Source organism: Pyrus communis, chromosome 9 (genome assembly GCF_963583255.1).
Source record: "Pyrus communis chromosome 9, drPyrComm1.1, whole genome shotgun sequence".
NCBI lineage: Eukaryota > Viridiplantae > Streptophyta > Magnoliopsida > Rosales > Rosaceae > Pyrus > Pyrus communis.
The window spans coordinates 2,269,513-2,290,647 of record NC_084811.1 but is presented as its reverse complement, the minus strand read 5'-3'; the positions used below and the strand labels follow the sequence as shown (position 1 = coordinate 2,290,647).

The following is a 21,135-nucleotide window of genomic DNA, read 5'->3' as shown; positions in this document are numbered from 1 at the left end:
TATTGTTGGAAGCCCTTGTTTTCAAAAAGATCAAATTTGGTTTGGACAATGTTTGTTACATCACGTGCACTCTCTTAGGTGGGGATTCTTGCGTAAGCGATTGTATATTTACACATTAGTATTTCTCTTATTTTGTAATGACAACTTACATTAATATATGTCTCATCACGTGATACATTAGTATCTGTCTCATCACGTGAAACATCTCACGTAATGAGAGCGGTATTAATTTCGAGATATATCCTGTCAAATGATTCATCTCATTTCTTTTTTTCCCTTCCTAAATGCATTGGAGCAAGAATGTCAAGCTGCACTTTGTAGTTTAGCACTTCATGAACAAATGAGAGAGAGAGAGAGGGGGGGGGGGGGGGGGGGGGGTGTGGGGGAGAACATTCAATCAAGAAAACATCCACCAAATCAAACATCTGTTTTCTAATGGAATCAGAATATTTCCTATGCTGAAATCATTTGAACACAAATTTGTTGTTGCTAATTTCTATTTCGAATTCTCGAGAGTATGAACATACAACAATTAAGTACAAGGTCAAATCAAAAGGATTCCCAACCCAATTGCTGGGGCAGTCTATGTTCATATGCTAAAAGAATCAGTTTGGTTCAAGAATTGCATAATCAATTCGTTTGCGGAATTTTTTCATCAGTTTCATGCCAAATTTCGTCACCGTCTCCGTTGTCTTCTTCCGACTCAGCTAGTTGGTCGAAAAAAGCATCAAGGTACCAGGGGCAATGTTCAGTCCAATCAACCCTGTTGGCGCGGGCTCGCCACTTTTGGTCTGCTATCATTTCGGGTGAGAGACCCCATTCTTGTAGTTCTTCCTCAGTGTGATGAATTGCTAAGCTGTACTCTCCACCCTTTCCTAATTGCATCACTCGAAATTCGCAATTTCCAAGGTTAATTAGGAGCTCAAATTGCTCGACCGTCCACTTGAACCACTTCATGAGGAAGACGCGTGATGCTAACCCGTGCGATATTATTATAAGATTCAGGTCGTGGCAAGGGTCATGGCGAAGCCTGTTCATGTCTATGTCCCTCCATAAGGATTCGAGAAAACCTGCAATCATCTGTCTCATTAGGCATCATATTCATTTCAGTAGAGAAATCTGTGAAACCAAAACTTTTATGCAGCAATCAATTGCACAAATGATTTAAATACACACACTTTTCAGTGTAAAAGAATTTCGAAACCTTCATATATTCATCTCATCAGGAAGAGTGATGTCAAACTGATCGTACAACTCTAACGATGAATAATACTGGAAGGCACTGCTATAAATTTAACATACACAGAATTCCCAAAGATTAGTGTTCTAGTTCATATAGCTGCACGGCGTAAGCGTTGTTCGTATGGCAGTTCTATTAAAATGAACTTCCATTTACGGCTCTTGCCATCTTCCATTTTCGGACCATGAAGCAGTATCTCGTCAATAACCTCTTAATTGTGTGCAAGACAATACTTTAATCATCATTACTTTTAACAAAGTGATATTCTACTCTACTCAAACCTACGAGGAGGGGGGATTCGAACTAAAATGCAAAGGGACGGGGCACTGCTAGCCAATTGGCCTAACCCACACATGCATACTTCAATCATCATTTGGCATTTGCCTAATATCACTCTCTATGTACAGACATTTGGAGCATGTTTTGGTTCCCCCAAACAAAAGCATTCAATCATAATATGCCGCTCCAAATGGAAACCCAAAATTCAGATAGCACCTAACTCTCTCTCTCTCTCTCTCTCTAAATGCAGACATTGGTTACGCAAAGTTGACCACGGCAGTGCGCCCGCCTCTTAGCACCTAAGTTCGAATCCTCCAACCCGTAGTTTAGACTATCGCCTTGTCAAAGTTCGAGGCATTCATGCACATACTTTACCTAAATGTTTCCCCAAATGCCAAACCACCAAAAGACAAAAACGACGTAAAAGTTTTGAGCTTTACTACAAAAAACCAAAAATTCCCAATTGGGGTACTTCCAAAATGCTAAATAAACAAAACCCAAATCCAAAAATTGAGTTAAAAAAGACGTACTCGAAACGCGATCGTAGACGTCGGCGGCGGACTCCCCCTCCGGAAACCGGTAGAAGAACCGGCCGAACCGCTCCCTGGTCTCCTTAGTGGCCTTCATCCGCTCCTGCACTTGGAAGTTCCCGAAATCCTGCTCCCGTATCCGGCACTCCTCGCGGACCCCAATGATCCGCGTCCTGGAGAATGACCGTCCGATCTGGCAGAGCGTGGACCGCGTCCGCTCGTATGGGGAGACGTAGAAGTAGACGCGCCAGTTGGGGCTGTCGGCGCCGGTGGTGTCGGAGACGACGCGGTGGAGCTCTGCCCCGGCGAGCCGGGCCTGTGCCAGGCCCTCTTGGGTGAGTGGGATTTTGTTGTCGGGGGTGGTGGTGTAGGCGGCGTGGTCGAGATTCCCTTCGGACTCGCCGTGCCGCATTAGGATTATCCGCTTCGGTAGAACTGGCTGTAATCTCCCCTTGGAATTTTGTTGCTGCATTTTAAGACCTCTTCTCTCTCCCCTCTCCCCTCTCCCCTCTCCCCTCTCTCTCTCTCTCAGATTTTCAGTCTGGAAAATCAGAGTTTCAAATGATGGAGTGTGACAATGTTGGCTTTTGGTTTTTCACTCCCTTAATTTATGGACTCTCTCTACTTCATTTAACATAACTTTTTTGTAATTAAAAAAAGGTAACGGCTCGAGTTTCGTCATGACAGTTTATTTTTTAAAAGTACGGAAATACTCATATAAACATTTCAATCTCATAATCATTATTCTATGGTTTACCAACATCAAGAATAGCACTCATAACATGTCGTGTGAAATACAAATATAAAATTCGTCATCTGCATCAACAATGATAGTTTAGTTCTTTTAACATTACTCAGGTCTGACTTTTTTTAATATTTTTTTTCAAAGGATAACAAACAAAAAAAGAATGTGTATTTTGTGAAAATGGTGACCCACTACTTTGGGTCGACTAATTCAACACTTAAATTATTAAACGTGCCGGTTCAGACCACCACCGGTCCACCACACCCAGGGTCGCATCCGACGGCGAAGAATAAAAGAAGAAAATGTAAAAACACAATGGAGACGCGGGGAATCGAACCCCGTGCCTCTCGCATGCGAAGCGAGCGCTCTACCATATGAGCTACGTCCCCGCTGTTGTTTAATTGAACAAATACATAGATTTAAACAGAAGAAGAAATAATGTTAGCTTGACCCTTTCTATTCATTCTATAAAAGCACAATGGTTAACTATAATTTATATCAATTAGAGGCCGTTTGTTAATCATTTTGTTTTCAGTTTTCAATATTTGGAAAAACAAAAAATAAAAATGATAACGTGAAGACTTAATGCTAAACTTTGTAAACTCAAGGAAATAGTTTCCATTTTTTTTTTTTTTTTGAAAACTGAAAATAGTTACCAAACAATATTTCAATTTTCAAGAAAGTTAAAACAAAAAATGAAAACTGAAAAAACAAAATGATTAACAAATGGCCCCTTAATTTGTTATTATTATTTTTTTACTCAACCACATCCACACAACACAACAATATTGATTGACAGGCTCTTAGGGGATGTTATGTTCCTACATATATAGTCTAGAGATGATGTACAACTCTTAGCACTTTCTTAAGAAACTAACAAGGGACAAATATTTGAACAATCGTGAATTCAACGGTCAATACTCCAGTAATTCTCATCCACAATCCCAATAAATTTAATCTTACTCATTGATGTCTTCAGTGCTCAAAATTTATCCCTTGGGTGAACACTACCTGATATTAACTTTCTTCTTAGTCAGTCAGTCGATTCATGATAGTTTCTTTCAAAAGTAAAAGTCGATCTGAATAGAATTTGAAACTCGTAAAATAATAATAGAAGTGAGGATAGGCGTAACTGTCGATATGTCCGAGTGGTTAAGGAGACAGACTTGAAATCTGTTGGGCTTCGCCCGCGCAGATTCGAACCCTGCTGTCGACGTTTATTTTATTTCATTTTTTCGCCTTTAATTAAATTTTAGTTCCACTGACTTTTTTTTTTGTCTAATTATTTATCAATTCCTTTGGCAAATAACATAAACTGAAATCTACTTGCTAACCAGTTAAATATGCTGTAACAAATTAAGAACTGCAATAATCAAAGAACTTATAAATTAAATTGTTATTAAGGCTCGTTTCATAATCATCCTTTTTGTTTTGTTTTAAGTTTTATGTTAGAAATGAGGGAGAATACATTGGAATAAATAAAAGATACAAAAGCGTGAAGGAAAGATATAGTTGAAGAGATGCAGGAGCAATGCACAAACAAAGACATGCAAAATGAAAACTAAAAATCAAAAGACGTTGTATGTTGTTTTTACTATCAAATTATATTTTTATTCTCTCATCACCTTTCTTAATCATTTTTTCTCCAATATATATACTATCTATTTCAAACAAATAAAAATAAAAATAACCGAAAAAACAGAATGATTATCAAATGACCACGATTATGAGTATGCATAGATTTTAGTCAATAATATATAATTGATGTATGCCTCTTACGATGCTGTTATCGTATTGTAGCTGGCAATGAATTTTTTGTTGGTCGAAGTCTTCCGACCTTTTAATGGTAGCAGACTAGCAGTCAACAACATACCCAGAAAAACCCTAACCCTTTTAATTTCGTTCCTGTATATTTTTTGTCTTTAATCTGTACGTTACCTCGCAACAAGTCCCTCTCAATCCCTTTCTCTGCAGTTGACTGGTGGTGATAACAATATTATTAGCTCAAGCTTATCTACATAGTAGTAACTATGAACCACTTGTCACCCAAATTATAGGGCCAACATTCTAATCATAGATAATTGACTTATGCATGCACATAACTTAACTTCAACACGAATCCCATGAAGCTCATGAGTGGTTAGGTAGCATTTTTAGTTAACTAACTAGCTAGCCAGCCAAACTTCAACACGTGTGCAACGTATAATCACCAAATTTTAAGAGATTCAACATTTTCCATCCATTTTGTGCTTGGTTTCTTTGTCACCTGAATCACTGCAGATTGATACGTGTTAAAATTATGGTTACAAAGTTAAGAAAAGTTAATTTTATTGAAACGTGTCGATGAATAAAAAGATCACAAAGAAGGCAACACAAAATGAATGCTGAAGATCTGAACTCAAATTCTAAACGACCAACTTGGTATTAGACTAGTGCTTGTCGGTACTGGTGATCAATTTATCCATCAATTTGTGTGTCTCAATTAATCAGTGAACATCAAAATTTTAAGCCATCTTATCAAACTCCATATAATATATATTTCTTTCCAATTTATCCATCAATTTGTGTGTCTCAATTAATCAGTGAACATCAAAATTTTAAGCCATCTTATCAAACTCCATATAATATATATTTTTTGAAAGAAATATCTGCATGAAAAGATTATCGAGTGTGGATATTTGAAATTATTGCCATGTGCAAAATAGGACGGATAATATAATAGAGGATGATGTATCATGTCTGTGAAAGAAAACAAGAATTTTTTTTTTCAAATGTATAGGAAGATTGTTTGGTATACCAAGTATTATGATAATTGATTAAATACTTTAAAAAATAATTCAACTAATTGCTTGTGACACTTAATGTGCAGTACCATGTTACTAGTGCAATGAAAAATTTCTCCGAAAAACAGTAGAACTAACATCAACTGACCTCATTAATAATACATAAAAAAAAAAAAATCAGAAACAAGTAGCAAATTGCATTGGAAATATAACTGGAAGTAGCGTGCTATATATAAATATATCTTAAGTCTGAAAAACAGAAACTTCCTGAATTTGGGAAACGCAAAGTGATATGATCGTCTGTGCATGTGTGTTTCTTTGCTAGGGCCTTCTGGGCCTGCGTTTCCAGAGTCTTTCATCTGCAGAGCCTGCCTGCTGTCAACGGCAGAGATTTCACACCGTCTTCACATTAAATTGGCAGAAAAGTGTTGAGACACGTCAACCATGCAATTTATACTTCACTCACATTCACATTCACAATAGTACTAATGCTAATTAATCAACTTAATCAGCACGTACATAAGATAATTTACACTCGACCGGATTAGTTTTTTTTTTTTTTAAAAACAAAGAATAAGAAATCCATGATAAATTCATCTAAACTTTATGATGAGTAAATTCAAACTTAATACAGAGAAAGAGCAATCTGCTTTAATCAATTTGGCTAAGCCAAAATGTGCCCTCTCTACCATTAATTAATTAAGCTGGCCCTTTTAACCCTAATTTCGAGGAAATGCCCTAATTAACTACACGTACACTTGTCTCCTTCTCAACGCTGCCACTTGAACATCATGCCATGTTCTCCTGATCTGCTAGCCAAGTGATGAGATTATGCTATCATCACCTGGTTGTCACGCAATGCTGCTGCTGGCTCCACACAGGCAAGTTGCGGTGGTGGTGGTGGTGGTTCACCAGATTTTGACACCGCCGAAACCCTTCTGCTCCACCCTTCAGCCACTCTCCACCAACACTGTCTTCCTCTTTCTCCTCCTCAATAATTTCCTCCTCATCATCAAGAAATGCTTCTTCTTCTCCTTGTACTTCTTCTATGGCTTCTAATATTGGTTCTTCCTCTTCTTGAATGTGAGGTTCGTGGCTAACAAGATGCAATCTCAACCGTCCATCTTCACGATAAGCTCTAAAAATCTCAGGCCTATAAATCCTTACCTCCGTAAGCTCCAACCTCCCATCTTTCCTCTCAGGCCTCAGATAATACCTAGGGTGTCCATTTTGATTCAACGATGAAAGCGGTGGTGGATACTTCTTGGGCTCCACTCTCCTCTTCCCCATCTTCGTCCATTTCGGCGCTCTCTTCATCGAGTGCCTCATCATCCTCAAACATGCATCCTCCTCGACACCATCTTGATCATTCTCATCAGCCTTCTCATGAACATGGCTAATTCTTTCAATGATCTGATGATCGTCCACCAACCTCTCGTTCGAACTTTCAAACCCTAGACTCTCCGTGCACGACGTCAAGCCGTCCACGCCGCCTCCTATGTCGTCTATGAACCCAAACCCTCTTGGATCTTTCTTTTTTCCAAATTCAAACACCACCGGCGACAAAGCTGGTGTTGATGAATTTGATGGTGATGACGAGGAGGATTTGATGGATGAAGATTCCAAAACAAAAGGTTGGCTTTTTTTGTGATCGTTTTCGGTTGCAGCAACCAACCCCAGTAACCCTCCTCCTCCTGATCTTGTAGAACTTAAAGGAGAAATGTAACGGTGACATTTTAATGGGAGCTTTTCATGACCATCAATGGAGGTTGTTGTTGTGGCTGTGGTAGTAGTTGTTGTGGTGAGGCAAAGGATAGAGTGAGGAGTGATCTTTCTACAAAAGCTAATCATCATAATTGGATTTAAAAAAATTATAATATTACTAAGCTTATTATTTTTATATAGATTCAATAGAGAAATGAATAGAAGGATGAGGAGGAGGAGGAGGAGAGGACAGCAGCAGTAGTAGTACATAGAAAAGAAGCAAGAAGAAAAAATAGGTTCGGTTTTTTAATTTGCAAAGGAAAAATGGGGAGGAAAGAGAGGAGTGGGAATGCTATTAAAATATAGACCTCTCACCAAAGATAGGGCAACCAAAATGCATGATGGTAGAAAGAGAAAGTTAGAGAGTATAGTGGGTGGTGCTAGTGGGAAGAATGGTGAAGAGAGCGCCAGCGTGGCAAAAGAAAAAAAATGGAGATCCTTTCCGAACTTCTTAGTTCAGAGTTAACGGATATAAAATCAGAGTCGTTTAAACGAAAGAAAGAAATATGAACTTTTAATTATGTAAAGTGAATCGGTTGAATAGACTAATAAAGATCGTAAATTTTTTAAATAAATGGTTCGCATCTTTATGTTCGCTAACTCCAAACATAGAAATTCGAAAACAATCCCAATTATAAAAAAGAAGTATTATTGACACTTTAAAAATCTTATTTTATACTCCTTACCAGTGTATTTTTCTTTTCAAATATAAAAAATTTAAAATGTTGAATTAGATTTTTGAAGTATCCAATTCTCTTATAAAAAAGAAAGTATAAAAGGTGGTGATAGAAAGAAAAGAGAAATTATATGAGCTGTAGTGATGGAGAGTAGGGAGCAAAGTATGCCGGGTCCCACGTAGGATGGCCTCGGACATCTGCCTTTATATTCCACTAGCCTTCCTAACGCAATCCTCATCACCATCTTCTCTTCACGATTATTTGTTTTTTTAGAATTTACGAATTAAATGATTTGTCATTAATAATAAATGAGTACAAATTTAATTATCAACTTCTATATCATTAGTTTATAAAATTTTACCTACGAATTTAGTTTCTTTAGCAGTAACAATGTTTCTTTGTTCTTTCCTTCGTTTTCTACTAACATATAGGCACACACAAAGTGTGTGAGAAAATTTTCTATTTTTGTTTTTGAAATATAAGTAGAGAGGAAGAGAGTGATAGAGAATGTGGGAGTGGGAAGCTTTTTTTTTATTTTTTTTATTTTAATTAATTAATTAATTTATTTTTAATTATAGATATATTAGAATTACATATAGCTGAGATTTTGAAAAAAAAAACAGCAAAATTTGATTGTGTAAAATTACATTTCTGTTCCATATTTCTTATTCATGTTTCATTTTAATTAGAGGGTTAAACTGGTAATTTCATAGAATTTTAGTTGACAATGAGTGTTTTATTAATTAGTAAAAATTATAGTTTTTTTTTTCTTTTTTTTTTTCCGTTTTATACAGATTCTACATTTGACACTGGAATCAATTTCATTATAAAGTTAAAGATAATCGGAATCATTCACGCTGTTTATCATCCTTTAAAGTATTTAGAAAAATTTAATAGTTTTTGGAAATCATTTAAGTTTAATTACTAGCAAATGATACCTGCGCGAAGCCGCAGGATTAAAAACCGTATAATTTTTTTTTTGTACAAAGTACTATTTTCATACAAAAAATAATAATTGATGTGTATTTACATACCATTTACATGCAAAAGATTTAGTAGAGAGTTCAAATAGTCAGCTTAATACAAACATTAAGGAAGCCGCCTTGCAATATATGATTTGGGTAAATCTAAACAATTGAACTCATGCAAAAAAATAGTAAAAACCTTTTCAATGAAAAATATAAGCAAACCAAGAAAAGGGTTTCACCAAGAACCACTTGATTCGCTGCAAACGAAATTCAATCCCAATTTCCTTCATCAATTGTCTCCTCTAATCCCACCTAACTATTATCAACATAAGTTCGTATCCTATATGCCTTGAAATGCTAAACTTACGATTCACATACCTGCAAATTGCAATTCAAAAATCGAAATACAAACATGAATCAGAAAACTACCAAACATAAGAGTTTAAATATTATAAATAAATAATTAAAGAAAAATCCATGATCCATAGACAGCCACCAACAAACATTCGTTCCTTTGAAAACAAGGAAAACTAATGAAAAGAGTTTGAAAATTTTGAGTTTTAACGATAAGGACAAAATAAAGGGTAAAGTGCGATACATGAAAATGAAAGAGATCCGTCATTTTCTAGTTTTCGGGTCTTCCTTTTATCTAACCTATGTAGAAATTCATGTACAACATATATTACTGAATTTAACGGCTGAATATGCGGTCAAGAATCCATAAATATCTTGCAAGTGGAATATCTAAGCAACTTAAAATGCATTGATGTATAGTAGGACTCAAAGTGAAGACCACAAATCTAAATATTTGGAAGAAATCCTTAAAAGACAGACATGAGCATTTCCTCTGCAAAGGCCTGCCTATTCGAATGAAAAATTCACAGATCAGAGAGAAATCTGATCTATGAACTTAACCCCAGTCAATATACGCCCTACTTTTTACGTACAACATTAATGCACTTAAAAACCACTGATAACATCTCTTGAATCTTTCATTGTGCTCACTGACTTATCAAATACAAAACCAACGAGAATAAAAAATTACATTGCATCTGAAGAGCAAGAGGGTCTGTACAACTTCCCAATGTCCATATTGGCACGCTTGCATCAATGCTGTCTTTAAACACAGAAATCAAACAACTTAATCAACATTCGCATCAAACACGAAACAACAATTCCGTTGAACATACCTAAAGGAAAATATTGCAGCAGCATTTCCCCATCTATTTTCGCTAAAATGAAATCTGTGGCCTCGACAAACTTAAGCATGAAATTAGTTCAATCCCCTCATGAGCTTCAATTTTTTCGATAAAGAGGGTTTGATTTATGCGACAAAGCAAACCAATCACTAAACTTTCTAACCAGATCAATACCCAAATGCCAAAATTTACTCTAATGGGGATTCAGAAGCACAAATTAAATTACTGTCTGTCAAACAATCATAATCTAGATGAGAAAAAGCACCAACTTTCGTACCTGCCCGCAGTAATTCCTAGAATTGGCATCAGCTCCATTCTCCAGCAGCAAAGAAACAATCTGAATCAAACCCAGAAAAGAAAACCCACAGAAAAAATCGAAAATCCGATCAAAACGAACAATCCCAAGCTAAAAAATTGAAAACAAAAACCTGGGGAAGAGAGGACGGACAAAGCAACTTATGCCAATCCCTCCAGTTTAAGGGCATTCATATGCAGATTATACAGTTTCCTTCAATCCATCTTAAAATGAACTAATATTGAACATGCAATACCTTAATGTATCTCCTGGGAGTGAGAGAAGTTGTTTCCAGGCAACGGAGAGGCCCGATCCACCGGCGATCGGCAGGAATTGGGCCGCTGGAAAATATGTCTGAAACCCTTACTATTGGTTACACGAAAACAACGAAAAAATTGGCGAGAGCTTGACTAAGAAGAGTGAGAGGGATAGGTTGGTGGTGGTTTGGAGGAGTGTAGTGGTCGTGGTTGGGAGGCGTGGTGAGTTGCGCGCAGAAGGGAAGAGAGAAGGCAGGACTGGAGGAAGAAACGGAGAAACAAATATTTGGCATATATAAACAGTGGCAGACTGGAAATAACCGAAACTAAGAGAGGGTAAAACCAGAACAACACTGTGCTTATGAACAGTCGGCTATAGTAAAAAGTAATAATATTATGACCGGCTTCTTTGCCTTTTCAGTTTCCATACACTTTCATTCTCTCCTATTTTGTACGGTCATATTAAGACACGTCAACATTTTATATTAATTTTTTTATAAAGATGATAAGACAAAAAATAATAGTGATATAAAATGTTGACGTACCTTAACCGTGACCGCACAAATAGAAGGGAAGAAGTATACGAGAATGGAAGGGCAGAGAAGCCAGGTCCATAATATTATCCTCGTGGATATAGTCAACTAAATTATGAAAAGATCTTCAAATTGGATGTAAAACAATGTACACTATTATGCGGTTTAAGTGTACGCAGCCTGTACAAATTTAAGTTTATGCAGCATGTACATTTTTTGGTTTCTATTCCCTAGCATTACCCTTTTAGTAAAGTTGAAAAATCAATGAAATCAATTAATTTTCATGCACTGAAATCAATAACGTACCGAAAGCATTCATTCACTTATTTTGGAACTGCGATGAGTCAGTCATTCACAATCTCCTACCCTTCCACCTTCATCCAATGAATTTATAGGAAAACTATCCGTCGTCCTCTTCGTTCTATGCATTTTCCACCACATTCTCGGTTCTCAATCACTACTTTAGAAAAAAGAAGAAGAAGAAAACAACTTGGCTAGAATCAATGGCTTCCTTAACCTCTTCTCTCACTTGCGTCCCCTCTTCGAAACTTGTAAACCCTAGACTGCTGCCCTCCTTTGCTCATTATTCACCTGCCAATTATTCCAAGTCATCGAATCTCCAAAACCCAGTTGATCTCAAACTCCATACTTCCTACTCAAATTCTAACAAGTTGTCCGTGCTGAAAACATCCTCGTTCACTTGCAAAAGCCAGGCCAACCCCTCCTCAACCGAAACTGATGAAAGACCTGGCTCTGAAGTTCCACAAGTACTTCATGTGTATGAGATCAATGAGCGTGACCGTGGCAGCCCGGTCTACCTAAGATTGAGCGGGAAAGAAGTCCACTCCCTTGGCGATCTTGTCCCTTTGACGAACAAGCTGTACACCGGGGACTTGCAAAAACGCATTGGAATCACGGCGGGGATAACCATTTTGATCCAACACTATCCGGAGAAGATCAATAGTGGAGGTCGATACGAGGCTATCTACAGCTTCTACTTTGGAGACTATGGTCACATTTCTGTGCAGGGGTCTTATCTGACTTATGAGGACACATATTTGTCTGTGAAAGGAGGGTCTGGAATTTTCGAAGGTGTGTATGGTCAAGTGAAGTTGCAGCAGCTCGTATACCCTTTTAAACTTTTCTACACATTTTATCTCAAGGGTATTTGCAAGAACTTGCCTGAAGAGCTACTTGGGAAGCCTGTGGAGCCTACTCCTGATGTGGAGCCTACTTCAGCTGCTAGGGCTTGTGAGCCTCATGCCACCATTGCTGGTTTCAATGATTGAAAGATGATGTTGATTTCTTGTTTTTACAAGATATTGTGGTGGCAGTGGAGACTAATAAATTTATTTTTTTTGGATTTATTTTGGAAGAAATGAAAGCTGTTTTCCTTCACCATGAAAAGAGCTTTGAGATTTAGGTAAAAAAATATTGGTTATTTTTTAGAGTGAGTCTAATTATCTAATTACATGTTTTTATACCAATTTTATTCTTTAAAAAAAAACATGTAATACAAATAATTTGTGTTATAGGTAGACTATAAACAAAAACCTAGGTATTATATAGGTAGATAACAATTCAACTTGTGATACAGGGAATAATAAAAAATTCCAACAAAAAAAAGAAGATAGGTTTCAAATCCTCGTAGGTTATAACTACTCAGTTTGACCCTTGCATTAGTAACATGCTCTAATACTATAAAAAAGTTGAGGTTCCACCGTAAAACCAATTGATAATAAGAAGAGTAGCCCAACATCTTATAAGTCTTTGCATTAGCTTGTCCCTCATTGTTGAGGGACAAATTGTTCTCACATCATCGGCTCTCAACAAAATGTACATGTAATTACTGTTACTAACACTACAATGCCTGGGAACCACATCTCCGCATCCGATCCCTCTACAAGTAGTCGGAAAGATTGTGAACAAGAAACTCGACAAATTTTCTAGCTCTAAGTGGCAAATTCATGGTTAGTTCACTAATTCCCAGTTCAGAAAAGGAGCTTTGCACACTGGAGTTGCTGAAATCAAAGACCAAGAACACAAACAGTGACATAAAGGCGTGAACAAAATCTATGAACTTTATTCCAAGATTCTAAAAAACGATAGGCGCTAGTCAGGCGACCCGCTGGCGCCTAGCGCCTAGCGCCTAGGCGGCTAGAAGGGATCTAGGAGGGCGCCTATGCAGATTTAGGTAAATTTCTTGTATATCTTGTAAATAAGTGCATATTGACACTTACAAAAAATTATTCTTGTATATCTTGGAATAAATATATTATATACCATATGAATTAGTTAAATTTATTTTATAGTAGATGATTAAATATTGAGGAAGACGTTATTTAAAAAAAAAATACATATTTACCATAAGAGTATGATATAAGCTGATTTTATTCTGATCATAAAATAAAAAATAATAAAATAATATAATGCAAGAGTGTAATATAGAATTTAAAGAGATAAAGGTGTCAAATATGTGGGTGTAGAATGCAAAGTGAGACATTGGACGCATGGAGATGGGGAGCTACACCAATACTTAATAGCAAAAGTACACCTAGGGACTCACATCCCATGTTTTTTTATGAGAACAATCAATAGCGAGATAGTGACAGCTCATTTTTTTTCCTTGAAAAATTATCTTGATGCTAGCTGTCCAAATGTGATTGGACAAAATTAGCTGTCCAAATGTGATTGGACAAAATTAAATAGAAACGTTTGAGAGTGGTCACATGAATGAAAGGAAGAGAGAGAAGCTTATTTTCTCATTTTCTTCCTTTTTCATCTTCGCTAGAACATAGAACCAGCAACCCAGAAAGTTTAGAACGCACTGCATTCATCCTTTCTCAAGTTTGAAAATAGAAAAAAATTGAGATTCCAGACCGCCTTGACGCCCGCCTAATCCCTTTGCCGATTTTCCTTCCGATTAAGAGTTAATCCTGGTGGCTAGCCATCGCCTAGCGCCTAGGCGCCGCCTAAGCTGATTTTTAAAACACTGCTTTATTTTATACTTCTTCAAGTCCCTATCCATGTCCTCGGCATTACTGCAGTTGAAAATGTACATGCCTTTGAATGTAGTGATTCCATAGTAGAATTTTCGGTAGTTGTCCATGAAGCTATCGGTAAACGAAGATAAGAAACAAAGGAGAGCACAAAATTTAGTGACACATGATGTGAGGTACTGTTGACCTTAAAAACTACCAAGCCTACGTGACACGCAGGCCGAGTAATCAATAAGCTAACTACGTCATTCGGTTGTGTGCGGGGTGTGCCAACTCGTCAGCCGAGCTCAGTCGGGGAGTAAAATGTGTTGATGTCGTGTTGGGTGCACTGCTGACTTCTTGATCTTGCGAATGCGGCCGAGGAAGGAACACGTCTCGGCCTTCGTGTTATAAAGTCTGAAGACAAGGTTGCTAGTTCTGTGAAGTTATATCAAATTCGACTTTCAATATGCCGAATGTAGTAACATGTAACACCTCACTTCGCCGAGAAGGCTAATGAGATGACCTCTACCAATAAGGATTCGAAAATCCTTCTCGACTGAGACTTGGATAAATAACCAGTCGGCCTCGACGTAATGTTGTTTATCCAAATTGAAGGTGCTATGCGGTCGGCTGATTCTATGGCAACAGTGAATGTGGTTGCTCGGAAGATGGTACCTCAGCCATGGAGAGAAAGAAGAAGGGAGTTCAGGTTATATTAATTGGAGATGGTAAAAGGCAATGCTTTATAGGAAATGAGGACATTGGAGTTTTGGGTGTAAATCACGTGGACTCTGTTTTGAGAGAGGGATAGCGTCAGGGACTCCAAAAATGGCCTAATTTCTATGCCGTAAGAAACATAATGACATGTGATTTATGCAGCCATTTGGTAGCTAGGTACCTAATATGACCAGAAAATTAACTCATATGCTAGATGTTTGAAAGAATGCATTTTCTACATCGGAAGCTTGCTAGAATAAATTACAACATATATTAAATTGTTTCACTTCTAATAATTGAATACTTGGCGGGTTGTTATCAGTGTGATTAGTAGTGGCCGCTAGCTCGACTCTAAAATCTTGAAATTAGCTAGTTACTCATCTTTCAAGAGTTGCGCAGCTTCAACCTTCATCAGTGATGATTTTATAGGTCATTTCTGTCTAACTTGAAGTAACCAAAAAACTTTTCCATTCTGGTTCCATACAGATTAATAAACAACTTCAAACAGAAATCCGATTTGGCCTCCTCCTCAATCCAACTCTTTCTCAAGTCAATTACTCCAATCTTGATTACGGATTAGTAAACATGCTATCAACGTGTTATATATTGCTAATCTTTAGGAATTAGAACTACGTACAACATTGAATATTTGGGAGATGCTTCTCCTTCGTGTGTTACAGGCAGCATTTGGTCTATAACCGTGGATCAATGAAAAAAATACACAATTTTTCGAAGGTGCTAATCACCAACTGGTTTAATACAAAGAAAATGAAATTAGTCTCATGGATCGGAGCTACAGTATAACCTTGAATTGCAAAGCTGTGCTGACATTCAGAACATGCTTCCTTCTGCAATGCTGCAATGCGCAATCAATCATGGATAAAACCACATCTGGAAATGGATTGACAATGTCATAATTTTTCTGAAAATCGGTTCAACGATGTTTGTATTTCTTCCAGCGTTCGGCCCTTTGTCTCCGGTACCAGCTTTGCAACAAACAGAACGGTTACAGCAGATACGCTTGAAAACAAGAAAAAAGTTCCTGAAACAGAAAAAGAATATCAAATGTGTAATGTAAAGAGGGAGTCAGCTCAAATCCAGACAGAAAAAGGAAGCAAAAATTTTGTGGCATTACCTGCGGAGCTCCAATCCATTAGGAAATTAAAAGCGTATGAGACTATCCAAGAACCTAACCAGTTAACCAATGTTATTAGGCTGCCGGCTGACCCCTTCATGTTTATGGGAAATATCTGAAATCGAAATTAGGCTAAATTAGTTAGAAATGCGGTATATCAAAATGTATGTCACTGAACTGAATTTCGAACTTTCTATCAATATTGTTGAGGTCATGCTTGTTGAGTATAGCCTACCTCTGACATTATAACCCAAGGAATGCCTCCTATGCCCAACGAGAACGATCCAGTAAATGCCTGATCGTAGGTTTCAAATAGGTTCACCCATACTGTGAGTCTGTTGCCTATTGGCATATATCAGAAAGAAAAACAAGTTCTGAGATTCAAGTTAAGTTGGATTTACCAAAACGCCGATAAGTGCCAAAATGGGAGTAATCTGCTTCCACTGTTGAAGGTTCTACACAGGTTACACTTCTTTCTTTCAAGGTAATGTACGAAGGACAATATGAAACTGAAAGAGGATTAGATTTTGTTCAAGGGTAAACCTGCAACGAGAATGACAGCCCGACAAGGAGGCAAGCTAAGCATGTTCCTGCTGAAGATACCTGTAAGAAATACGAATTATGAGACTTCAGCATTGGATTTTCATTTGATCCCAAAAATACACCAGAATTCTCGATCTTTTCGGTTCATACCAGAAGAAGAGGACGCCGTCCAGCTTTGTCCATCAAAATTACACCCAATACTGTCATTGGAACCTGCGGAAGACAAATCAGAATTACGAGTCTGAAGAAACAATCAGGAAACCAAGAATTGAGCTAAGATAATGAAGCACCTGAACTGCAACCATAGCTATAGTCCCAACACTATCTGAAAATCCTGTCATAAGCCATAGATTTACTTCATTTATCATCTGTTTTCTTTTGGAGATTATTAGATACACAAAAGAAGCTCGCAAAGAAGGCTTTTTGACATACCAGCTGAAATGAATATAGTACTTGCATAGAAGGCAATGCCATTGACCCCTCCAAATTGTTGTAGTACCATAAGCCCAACTCCTACCTAAGGAATTTACAAATTATGAAAGATAACAAAAAGAAGGGATGCATGTCGTAGCAGGGATTAGCTTAGAAGCTCACAACGAGGGAATAAGTGTATCTCCTTTGAAATAAGTCAAGAATTCTCGCTTCTGAAAGCCGTTTCAGAGTTTCTGTATAATCCTATCAGAGAAACAAACATGTATCAGTCATTTTCCCATGCTACTATCTTGACAGTGAATATATACAGCAATACTCGAAATATATGTTGTTTCTAGTTAAATCGAAACAAAGGAGATGTAATTCAAAACTTACTCTAATCTCAGCTACTTCTTGAGAAGTACCAGAATTCTCCCCCCTAAGGCGCTGAAGAGCGGCTTCACACTCTTTCCATTTACCGATCTTTGCCTGAAAATGGTCTCACAAGCAGAACATGTCAAAGGATCCTCAACTTTTCCATATCGCCTCCAAAGAAAATGATGCATGTGTATAACATTTCTGATGACACAATTTAATAATTAACTCACCAGCCATCTAGGAGACTCTGGAATGAAGAAAAGACCTAAAATCTGTATAACACACGGAATAGTCCCTGACATTTAGACGAGAGAAACCTCCGTCATATAATTCAGATTATGTTTCTCCCAGATGTCATTTTCAATTCTACTGCAAGGTACAGTTTGTGGTAATCTTATATTACAACATAGAGGAAGAGAAAGCTACCGAGGAGAGCCAAAGCTCGCCAGTTCAAAAAAGCCCCGATAAGATATGTCAGCGACAAGCCACAGCATATCATCAACTGTAAAATCAGTGGTGACTGGTGAGCAGGTAAACAAACAATCAGCTGGTTTCCAAATTTTTATAACTTTACCTGATGAACAGTTGTAAATCCTCCCCGCAGATTCTTCGGTGTTATTTCTGCTATGTATATAGGCACCTGTTTGTTATAAAAATAAAAAATAAACAATTTTACGCAGAACTTCAACAAAAATCTTACATGAGTTCTGTATGCAATTGCAATCCTCACAAAAATTACCACATAAGAAAGAAGCCCTATTCCACATCCAACCAACAGCCTTCCAAGTTCCGCCCACCAAGCAACCTTTCGAGAAGAACATAACTTAAAAACCATGAGCTGAACAAAAAGTTCCAATCTTTCAAATATAAAGAACAAGTAAAGAGAGATGGCCGAAAGGATGCAAAACCTTAGAGAAAGCTATTGCTAGCCATCCCAAAATGCAGAATATCTCGGCAAATGCCATTGCCTGCTTCATCAAAACAAACCCGAATCAAGCAAAATTGAAGAGATTAGAACTTGGTCCGGAGTTAAAATGTTACAATATTATTTGAAATGAGAAAAGTTGAATGGAAGGAAGAAACTTACACCTCTTCTGCCTATATAATCTGCTATTCTTCCACTCACTACTGCTCCTATCATTGCTCCGATTGTCAATATTGAACCAAAAACCGAGTACTGCAAAATGGACAGCGACCGTAAGACACATACAATCACACACACATGCTCCATCCATATTAATGGAAAAATTATGCAAACCTGAGCTACAGTGAGGCCCAGATCATTCATGACCCCAGACCGAGCTGGTGAGGAATATCCCACCTGCAAATCGATTAGGAAACCAATCAAACGGCTAGTACTATTCCATAGAGACACCAAGATATTTATCTTGCAACACAACAATTGATTACCAAAATATTTAGAAAAACAAAACGCGTACACAACAGAAAATATTTTTTCCTCAAACCCAAAAGTTTCTAATCAAGTTTAAACATTTAAGAACATGAAATTTATCTACGCCAGACACGTCACTGTAACAGTATTCCAAAATAATCACTATTATGCATTCTAACTTTTTCACGTGCCTAATTGACTTGAGATATTGTCGCACTAACATCTCTGCCTAATTGATGGTATTCCAGTAATCATGTACTGTCATGTGTCAAAATACTCAAACTACACTTACCGCAGACCCAAAAACATAGGAGCCAGAGACAGCAACCAGAGTGCTGACCATAACCATAATCGTAGCTGATGAGCTACTTTCACCTCCTTCTTCATAACCAGCACCACCGTTGCTATTGCTGCCACTGCAACTACCACCGCTGCCGCTACCGCCACTGCCACCGATGCCGCCACTATGGAGCTTCGATGTACTATTTTTGACGAGCAAAGGATTTGAGAGTTCTGCTTCTTCTATGTTTTCTCTGCTCATTTTTTAGTACTCCTTCAAAGACAAAGGAATCATATGAAAACTCAGAACAATTGAGTTAAAGTATATCTAAAACAAACAAGGGAAAGAGTGAGAGACATGTGGAAGTGTTTGTCGTATTGTTAAAGCTGCTTTCCATGTAACGGTGTCAAAGTTGTCGTTTTCTAGTTTATCAACACTTATTGATCAAACATCGTCAGCGAGACACTGACCAAGTTGGAGACCATCCATCCTCTCTGTGTAATAATTCGTGGGAATTGTTTGGGTGTCATGGCTTATGTATTTTGAGTCCGGTTCTCCTAGATCTCAGGGTCTGAGGAAATTTTGGTAATTTACTGTTTGATACAATTCAACGATAGAGAAAAAATACAATAAAAATTAAAGGACCACTTACTATCAGTTATCCCTTTTTTTTTTTTTAAAAAAGACCACTTACCGTTAAATTATTGATGATGATGACCACTATTCCTTTGTATAAATGTCTAGGAAAACAAGTGAAAAGGTCATTGTCTTTTTACTTTTCTAAAGAATTAAAAAAAAAGAAAATATAATAGTAATATTATCACATATTATCACATGATGTTATTAAAGCACTTCTTAAAATATAGGTAAATCATAGAGTTGATACCTCATAGATGTAAGATATAATATTATTAAATAGATTCACATACTATAACATGAAGAAATTGGTAATACTTCGTGACGGTGTAAAATTTACACTAGACCCTCTCCTTAAGATGGTTTTATAAGAATATTCTCTTCTGACTGAAAAAGGACAATTGGCTTCAAATGATCATAAACAAATCTCATTTACTGAACTAATCAAAAGATTAATGAAATGTGCAATAGGGTTCAAAAGACAGCCTCTATTCTCTGCTAGCATGGCTTCTTAGTTCATCTGATTTCACAATGTACAATAGATGCTTGTAGTTCTTCAAGCGTTCTCCCCTTAGTCTCCCTCACAAGTTTTGCAATGGACACAACAGTTAAACTGCAAATGGCCGAGAAGATGAAAAACGTTCCTGGAAATTGTGGGATCGATCGTGAGCATGCATGAGAAGAAATGAAGAAAAGAGATGTAAAGAAAAGTCGGGGAGTTGGTTGCTGAGATACCTGCTGAGCTCCGATCCATTCCATCATAAAGTTGACCCGTTGTGTATCATAATTGATACATAAAACCTTGACTGCAGTTAATATTGATTTTTTTCAATTCATTCGATTCGACGGTCGAAAATTGAGAGGGATGTGTTAAAAGTAAAAATGGACGTGTAGATAGCACTAGCCTAAACAATAAATGAAGTGTGAAAGTTGTACTTATATTCATACAAACAGAGAATAGAATGTCAGTTGGAAAGCTAGCAGCCTGGGCTTCAATCAAACAAACAAAAGTTAGCGATTATGTGATAAATTGGTAGAGAAAGGTAGTTGACAAAATTTGGAGAAGAGTTATCAAAGAGGTGAAATACTGTGCAGTTGTACAGTCGAATTGTTGGCACAATGGACATAGTCACAAATTTAGTGAGGATTGCTTTTCGTTCAACGTAGCTGTACAGTTGGTTAAGTTGGCACAAGTACATCGTATTCACGTGCTGGCACTAAATTTAAATGACACATGCGAGATAGTATGAAGGTGGTTAAGCTTACACAATCACCCGCAAAGGCACCAAGGGAGATAGTAGGATTCTACCTCCTCTTATTCCTTTCTCATTTCCTTTCATTTTTTTCTCTCACACTTTCTATTTTGTCATTTTCTTTTTATAAAAAAAATA

The 21,135-nt window shown here is 37.3% G+C and overlaps 4 protein-coding genes, 1 long non-coding RNA gene and 2 other non-coding genes across 11 annotated transcripts; 2 read left to right on the top strand and 5 right to left on the bottom strand.

Moving 5' to 3' along the window:
- Window positions 1-495: 495 nt before the first annotated feature.
- LOC137744053 (phosphoglycerate mutase-like protein AT74) lies at window positions 496-2,548 on the bottom strand. The gene is made up of 2 exons (XM_068483914.1): window positions 2,050-2,548; window positions 496-1,070 (listed from the first exon to the last, which is right to left on the bottom strand). Exons 1-2 carry the CDS (start codon window positions 2,519-2,521, stop codon window positions 631-633), a joined length of 912 nt encoding a protein of 303 aa, XP_068340015.1. The 5' UTR covers window positions 2,522-2,548; the 3' UTR covers window positions 496-630.
- A 562-nt stretch (window positions 2,549-3,110) lies between these two features.
- On the bottom strand, window positions 3,111-3,183 carry TRNAA-CGC (transfer RNA alanine (anticodon CGC)). Its single transcript has one exon. It is a non-coding gene; the product is annotated as a tRNA-Ala (tRNA).
- Window positions 3,184-3,928: 745 nt separating this feature from the next.
- TRNAS-UGA (transfer RNA serine (anticodon UGA)) lies at window positions 3,929-4,010 on the top strand. Its single transcript has one exon. It is a non-coding gene; the product is annotated as a tRNA-Ser (tRNA).
- Window positions 4,011-6,231: 2,221 nt separating this feature from the next.
- On the bottom strand, window positions 6,232-7,688 carry LOC137746282 (protein FANTASTIC FOUR 3-like). The gene has a single exon (XM_068486358.1). It carries the CDS (start codon window positions 7,549-7,551, stop codon window positions 6,418-6,420), a length of 1,134 nt encoding a protein of 377 aa, XP_068342459.1. The 5' UTR covers window positions 7,552-7,688; the 3' UTR covers window positions 6,232-6,417.
- A 1,395-nt stretch (window positions 7,689-9,083) lies between these two features.
- Window positions 9,084-10,983, bottom strand: LOC137746223 (uncharacterized). Of its 2 annotated transcripts, XR_011069788.1 has the most exons (4): window positions 10,737-10,983; window positions 10,463-10,522; window positions 10,032-10,103; window positions 9,084-9,364 (listed from the first exon to the last, which is right to left on the bottom strand). It is a non-coding gene; the product is annotated as an uncharacterized lncRNA (long non-coding RNA). The 2 variants fall into 2 exon arrangements; XR_011069787.1 differs by lacking the exon at window positions 9,084-9,364 and having other exon boundaries at window positions 9,579-10,103.
- Window positions 10,984-11,773: 790 nt separating this feature from the next.
- On the top strand, window positions 11,774-12,559 carry LOC137746283 (allene oxide cyclase, chloroplastic-like). Its single transcript, XM_068486359.1, has one exon. The coding sequence runs from the start codon at window positions 11,774-11,776 to the stop codon at window positions 12,557-12,559; it is 786 nt and encodes a 261-aa protein (XP_068342460.1).
- A 2,989-nt stretch (window positions 12,560-15,548) lies between these two features.
- Window positions 15,549-19,428, bottom strand: LOC137745758 (sugar transporter ERD6-like 5). Of its 4 annotated transcripts, none has more exons than XR_011069726.1 (18): window positions 19,121-19,428; window positions 18,694-18,756; window positions 18,523-18,612; window positions 18,344-18,403; window positions 18,175-18,240; window positions 18,010-18,075; window positions 17,862-17,937; window positions 17,666-17,730; window positions 17,454-17,546; window positions 17,241-17,321; window positions 17,079-17,163; window positions 16,937-16,980; window positions 16,797-16,859; window positions 16,647-16,706; window positions 16,505-16,575; window positions 16,339-16,398; window positions 16,104-16,218; window positions 15,549-16,010 (listed from the first exon to the last, which is right to left on the bottom strand). XR_011069726.1 is itself a non-coding variant. In XM_068485763.1 (18 exons), the coding sequence occupies exons 1-18, from the start codon at window positions 19,367-19,369 to the stop codon at window positions 15,880-15,882; spliced, it is 1,521 nt and encodes a 506-aa protein (XP_068341864.1). In that variant the 5' UTR covers window positions 19,370-19,426; the 3' UTR covers window positions 15,549-15,879. The 4 variants fall into 4 exon arrangements, 2 of the variants coding, with proteins under 2 accessions (XP_068341864.1, XP_068341865.1); XR_011069727.1 differs by having other exon boundaries at window positions 16,505-16,572; XM_068485763.1 differs by having other exon boundaries at window positions 16,505-16,558; window positions 19,121-19,426.
- Between the last annotated feature and the right edge of the window lie 1,707 nt (window positions 19,429-21,135).

Coding starts and splice junctions, on each gene's coding strand:
- LOC137746283 (XM_068486359.1), top strand. CDS start 11,774: ATGGCTTCCTTAACCTCTTCTCTCACTTGCGTCCCCTCTTCGAAACTT.
- LOC137744053 (XM_068483914.1), bottom strand. CDS start 2,521: ATGCAGCAACAAAATTCCAAGGGGAGATTACAGCCAGTTCTACCGAAG. Junction 1,071..2,049: donor CGTCTACGATCGCGTTTCGA/GTACGTCTTTTT, acceptor AGATGATTGCAG/GTTTTCTCGAATCCTTATGG.
- LOC137745758 (XM_068485763.1), bottom strand. CDS start 19,369: ATGAGCAGAGAAAACATAGAAGAAGCAGAACTCTCAAATCCTTTGCTC. Junction 17,164..17,240: donor GATACACTTATTCCCTCGTT/GTGAGCTTCTAA, acceptor TAAATTCCTTAG/GTAGGAGTTGGGCTTATGGT. Junction 16,707..16,796: donor GACGGCGTCCTCTTCTTCTG/GTATGAACCGAA, acceptor TATTTCTTACAG/GTATCTTCAGCAGGAACATG.
- LOC137746282 (XM_068486358.1), bottom strand. CDS start 7,551: ATGTACTACTACTGCTGCTGTCCTCTCCTCCTCCTCCTCCTCATCCTT.